This window comes from Bombina bombina, chromosome 5 (genome assembly GCF_027579735.1).
Source record: "Bombina bombina isolate aBomBom1 chromosome 5, aBomBom1.pri, whole genome shotgun sequence".
Classification (NCBI taxonomy): domain Eukaryota; kingdom Metazoa; phylum Chordata; class Amphibia; order Anura; family Bombinatoridae; genus Bombina; species Bombina bombina.
This window is the reverse complement of record NC_069503.1, coordinates 303,616,328-303,622,648: the sequence shown is the minus strand read 5'-3', so window position 1 is coordinate 303,622,648 and position 6,321 is coordinate 303,616,328. Positions and strand designations below refer to the sequence as shown.

At 39.9% G+C, this 6,321-nt stretch overlaps 1 protein-coding gene across 1 annotated transcript; it reads right to left on the bottom strand.

The window, feature by feature from the left end:
* Positions 1–2,097: 2,097 nt before the first annotated feature.
* Positions 2,098–3,969, bottom strand: LOC128661462 (SCAN domain-containing protein 3-like). Its single transcript, XM_053715713.1, has one exon. It carries the CDS (start codon positions 3,967–3,969, stop codon positions 2,098–2,100), a length of 1,872 nt encoding a protein of 623 aa, XP_053571688.1.
* Positions 3,970–6,321: the final 2,352 nt, after the last annotated feature.

Genomic DNA, 6,321 nt, shown 5'->3' with positions numbered 1-6,321 from the left:
ACCAATAACTTTGTGTTTAAAGTGCCATTTTGAAACCTAGGTATTGTAAACGGATTGGTACAGAGCAAAGGATACCCACGGAGTGGGTTTGGAAAACAATTAAATTTGCAGACAAGATTTTTGATATACGGTAGAGATATGTTAATGAAATGCTATTGATAAAAAGCGTATTTGGGGTAGTTAGTTAGTAACAGGCATAGAAAATATTTACTTACAGTGGCCCTTTAAGATTATATTGAATCAAGCATCAATTTGAATTTTAAAATAATTTTCTAAAATATTACACTGTGTGTGCTAATGTCAGCATCAATGTTTATCTTTAATACTAATTTCACATATACATACTTTCAAAATATAATACACAATGTAACAAATGGCACTTACAAGTTCTGATGAGTGATCAATGACACAAGTATCAAGCAATTTGATTCGTTAGTGATAGTTTAAAATGTATATTTGAATCAGATTGGCTGCTGTCATAAATCATGTGATTATGCATATTCCAATCAAAAGTGGTTTAAAAATTCACTAGTGTGTAAGTTGTTTAGGAATTGGTGCGAAAAGTGCTGAGTTAAATTGGAGAGTGGGACTTGTATTACATAGCTTAAAGGGACATAATACTCATATGCTAAATCACTTGAAACTGATGCAGTATAACTGTAAAAAGATGACAGGAAAATATCACCTGAGCATCTCAGCTCACCAGAGTAAGTTCTGTGTAAAAAGTTATACTCAGCTACAGGTAAAAAAAAAAAAAAAAAAAATGAACAGCAGCCAATCAGCATCAACAGTGCTGAGGTCATGAACTCTTTTACTGTGATCTCATGAGATTTCACTTAACTCTCATGAGATTTAATTGTAAACTTCCTTACACTGAATAGGGAAATAAGATGAGTGTGTACAAAAGCTCGCTCCATCCGCTGTCCCGGGACAGACATACTGATATGCTGCTTAGAAGTCCTTTACAATGGGATGTGGCTACTGAGAAACTTTTGAGGTAAAATATCTTCAGGTGATATTTTCTAGTCAACTTTTTACAGCTATACTGCATCACTTTCAAGTGTTTAAACATTTGGGTATTATGGCCCTTTAAAGGGACACTGAACCCAATTTTTTTTCTTTTGTGATTCAGATAGAGCATGCAATTTTAAGCAACTTTCTAATTTTCTCCTATTATCATTTTTTCTTCGTTCTCTTGCTATCTTTATTTGAAAAAGAAGGCATGTAAGTTATTTTTGGTTCAATACACTGGACAGCACTTGTTTATTGGTGGGTGAATTTATCCACCAATCAGCAAGAACAACCCAGGTTGTTCACCAAAAATGGGCCGGCATTTAAACTTACATTCTTGCATTTCAAATAAAGATACCAAGAGAATGAAGAAAATTTGATAATAGGAGTAAATTAGAAAGTTGCTTAAAATTGCATGCTCTATCTGAATCGCAAAAGAAAAAAATTGGGTTCAGTGTCCCTTTAAACATGGTGCAACTAGATTTTTCCAAAAAAATAAAAAGGAAATTGGCTATATTATGTTGTGCATTTATTTCATTTTAATCTCTATATCTATTAGTGCGACAAGTTTGGGGCAAACTTTGCAACAAATTTGGAGAAATAATATTGTCCCCTTGCTTTGTAATGAGAGACAAAGTAGTAACATAATCGATAAGTACTAATGTATTTTTCATTTTTATCCCTATATCTACTAGTGCAGTGATTTTCAACCTTTTTTTTGCCGTGGCACACTTTTTTACATTAAAAAATCCTGTGGCACACCACCATCCCAAAATTGTAATAAATCGCACATTGTAGCGATTCAATTAAATTAAGCTTTATTAGCATGCATGACAGTCACTATAAGCTAGCCAAAGCTAGAGGCACAATAATAACCATAAAAATCTCACTGAGAACAACAACATGCATCAACAACAAAACATCAACAAGTGCAAAAAACAAAAATGAACAATGAAGAAAAAATAATGTATTACAAAAATACAGTACTGAGTACAGTGGTACACCAAAGTGAACAACAGTAGTGAGGAAACACGAACAATAAACAAAAAGTAACAGTTTAGTCTCTCAATTTGTATAGTTACTAACTCAGTGTGAAACCTGGGCCTGTTTAGATAAACACAAAGCCGATATCCTGGCAGGAACTGAAGAAAGGCACACACGAAGCTCTTCCTCAACAGCCCTCAGTCTCTCTCTGTTTTTAGTTTTTATAGCAGTCATGCTTGAAAAGCTCAGTTCACAGAGATATGTTGTGGAAAATGAGAGCAATGTTGAAAAAGCTTTGTTTGCCAGAATGGGGAACTCCTTGGCAGCAGTCAACCAAAAACTGTCCAAAGGTAGATCAGCAAAGCTTAGCTTTAAACCACGGTCTTGTCTCAGTACAGTTAGTTCCTCTTGTTCCTGCAAAGTCATGTCCTTTCCAAAAACTGCTCCTGAGCTATATGGGTCTCTAACCCAGTCAAGGCATTCAGTGGAGGTTGAGGGGAAATAAAATGACAACTTCTCCTCAAGGGTTTTCAAATGTTTACCAATTATCTCAAACAGTACAGAAGTGTTGACATCTCCTTGACATTTCTGGGTGAGTGGGAACATGTCAATGTTGTCACTTTCCAGATGTTGTCGCCAGAGGTTCAGCTTTGAACGGAATCCATTAATTTTATCTGTGCTTGTGAGCAGGTTTTCATTTCGGCCTTGCATTCGTGTGTTCAGTTCATTCAGATGCTGAAACATATCTGCCAAGTATGCCAGCCTTGCACACCACTCATCACTTGCAAGCTGCTTTGCGTCATCGCATCTCTCATTAGTCAAAAACACTTTTAGTTCCTCCCGTAGCTCATAAACACGGGCCAGCACTTTGCCGCGCGACAACCATCGGACCTCCGTATGGAGCAATAAGGCTTTATGCTCTGCACCCATTTCTTCACACAATGAGGCAAATATGCGGCTTTTCAGAGGCCTTGACTTTACAAAGTTTACCATGCGCACAACATCATCCAACACAGAAGCTAGGTCTGCTGGTAAAGTCTTGGCAACAAGCGCCTCGCGGTGCAAAAAACAGTGTGTAACAATAACATCTGGTTGTTTCTCTTTCACTCTGCTAACAAAGCCTTTTGTGCGCCCGACCATAGCTGCAGCCCCATCAGTGCAGACACTCGTGCAGTTTTCCCACTTAAGTCCACCTTGTTCAAGATAATCTGATGTGACCCGAAAAATTTCCTCTCCTGTTGTTTTTTCTGGTAATGCCTTGCAAAATAGGAAGTTTTCTCTGATGGCGTCTCCATCCAAAAAGCGCACATTGGCCAAGAGTTGAGCATGTCCACTAATGTCCGTAGACTCATCAAGTTGCAGTGCAAATTTCCCACTGATGTGTATCTTTTCCAAAACAACACTTTCAATGTCAGCAGACATGTCATCAATACGTCGAGCAATTGTGTTATCTGAGAGTGGGACTTTGGCTACTTCTTTAACCGCGTCAGGGCTAAGCATCTCAGCCACAATGGCTTTGCAGGCAGGTAGTATTAATGTCTCTGCTATAGTGTGTGGCTTTTTTGATTTGGCTACGAGTTCAGCTACTAAGTAGCTAGCTTTGAGAGCTCTCTCAGACACCTTTGCATTTTTTTTCATTAAAATTCCCTGCTTCTCATTGTGTTTACGCAGGCGAACAAAATATTCTGTTTTCTTGTTTTGAAGTGACTGGTGTTTTGTTTGGAGATGGCGTTTAAGCTTGCTTGGGACCATGGCATGGTTGGATAGCTTTTCCCCACACACCAAACATAACGGTGTAGGTGCAGTCGGATCCCCGGTGAAAGTAAATCCAAATGAAAGATAACTTTCGTTGTATTGCCTTGAGCTCACCATTTTTGTTTTTTTTTGTTCACCACTCACACCAGGCTCTTCATTTGAATTATTTGCAGGGCCTAGCTCAGAGTTGGCATTTTTCCTTTTCAAGAACTTATCCATCGCTGTAGGAGAACTGTCTGGGATGAGTACGTAGGAGGTTAGCAGCAACTACCGACTTCTGTTTCGCTTCAGGAGTGCACTTAAGCAAGAAGGCAGGGCCGTACTGGGAATAAAAAGCAGCCCTGGAAAAAATAAAAGACGAGCCCTATATTTTATCAAGATATATATATACCTGGTCAGTGGCCGTATAAGCCTGATGGGCAGGCACATCTGGTCAGTGGCGAGATCACAGGGCGCTGTATACAGAGATCACAGGGCAGACACACTTGGTCAATATCTATATACACACAGAGGCCAGGCACCATGCTCTGCATTTATACTAACAGGAAACCACAAACAGATACCTCAGTATATGTGAACAAAATAAACACAGGTAAGCCATCTGGTCAATGTCTATAAAAAAAACAAAAAAACACAAAGCACCGTCTCATCTCTAGGTAGGACATTCTTTCTACAGAAAACTATCCACTTTAGGCTTGTCTGCGTGTGGACACATAATCATGCACACTAAATACATGCATGCAATCATGCCCTCACTATATAATTCTACTTCAGGAGCTGTGAAAAAGTGAGACAGACCTGGTGTTATGCAAGAAACATTCTGCATTCACTGACTTGCTATCCATATTCTGTGTCCCAAACAGGTACATCATTACCCCACCCACTCCATTGTCAAAGCATTTACCCAGTCGACCCCATGCACCTGTGCCAGGCCCCAGCAGGTACCTCACCATTCGCAGACAGCAGGTTGTCATGTGCTGAGAGCGGGTGAGGGCTCCGGTCAGTGCCGGTGCAAGTATTTTTGTCTGCACAGGTAAAGGTGCATTTTGATGCACCCCCCCAGTCCCAATACCCCCACAACGACACCATAAAACCTCCCAACTGTGTGAGAAGAGTGCTATCTATAATATGACACACATGAACTAACACCCTCCAGTGGTGAAAAACTGTAAAAATGCCCTAAGAGAAGAGGTCTTAAGGCTTAGAAATTAACATATGAACCTCCAAGGTTTAGCTTTCAACTAAGAATACCAAAAGAACAAAGCAAAATTGGTGATAACAGTAAATTGGAAAATTGTTTAAAATGACATGCCCTATCTATCAGAATCATAAAAGTTTATTTTGGACTAGACTGTCCCTTTAACAAAACACAGTTTGCAGGAGGATCACTACAGTAAATTAGCAAATATTATTCAGTTATGACAAATGTGTCCCATTTATGCCAGAAAGAGGACAACAACAAAAAATAACTTTTGCTATTGAGCCCACACTAATTATTGCAGCCCCAAATTTGCTTTTATACCTCACATGGTATTTTGACATTACCAATTCCTTTTAAATCTGACACTACAAGAAAGGCAAGAGTAGGGAGTACATTTTTACTGACCTAATTTAGACAGAATATTGAGACTTCTCCATCAGTCTAACAAAGGTAAGACTGCAATGAAGAGGGAGACACGGGATATAAATATATAAAATATACATATAAAAATACTGCAGCTTTATTTTAAAAATCCATCTGATGGATTTTAAAAATAAAGCTGCAGTATTTTTATATGTATATTTTATATATTTATATCCTGTGTCTCCCTCCTCATTGCAGTCTTACCTTTGTTAGACTGATGGAGAAGTCTCAATATTCTGTCTTGTTTGTGAGGTACTGTTGGGGCAGGAGGAAGCAAAAATATAGCCAACAAGCCCCAGCACACACACATCTGAACATGCATGCAGCTACTGCCCGGCGTTGAGAGCCCTCCCTCTGCATCTCCCCTACTAACCGTCCTCTGCTCAAGTGTGTTTCCCTCTCACAGCAGCAGCTCCAGCGCAAGTGCTCCGCCAGTCCGCCTCCACCACCCAGCCTCTCATCACGTGACGTCACTAAGCTCAGTCTCACTGGTACCGGCTCAGCGCGCAGCAGCAGCGCAACTCTGAGCTACTTAGTGACGTCACGTGAGTCGTGAATGCGGCCCCAGCCCAGTGCCCAGTAGTGCCCAGTAGTGCCTGTGCACAAATGACATGCCCATGCCCCCGCAAAGTGTGAGTCGCAATGTTTAAAAACTGACAGTCTGTGCCATGCGCTTACATTTTTCACACTAATATGACTATTTTCCAGGCTTAGGGCGCCCCCAGCATGTGGCGCCGGATCTGCCTGGAAAATAGTCATATTAGTCAAGTGTGAAAAATGTATGCGCACGGCACACACTGTCAGTTTTTAAACATTGCGACTCACACTTTGCCTAAGGTGGTTAACCTCACAGAAAGCTAAATCTAGGTGCCTTTTTTTAGTTTGTTTGACCCTTGTATTTACTTACCGCTTTCAGAAGCTAAAATGTATTTTTGCCACCATTTTTT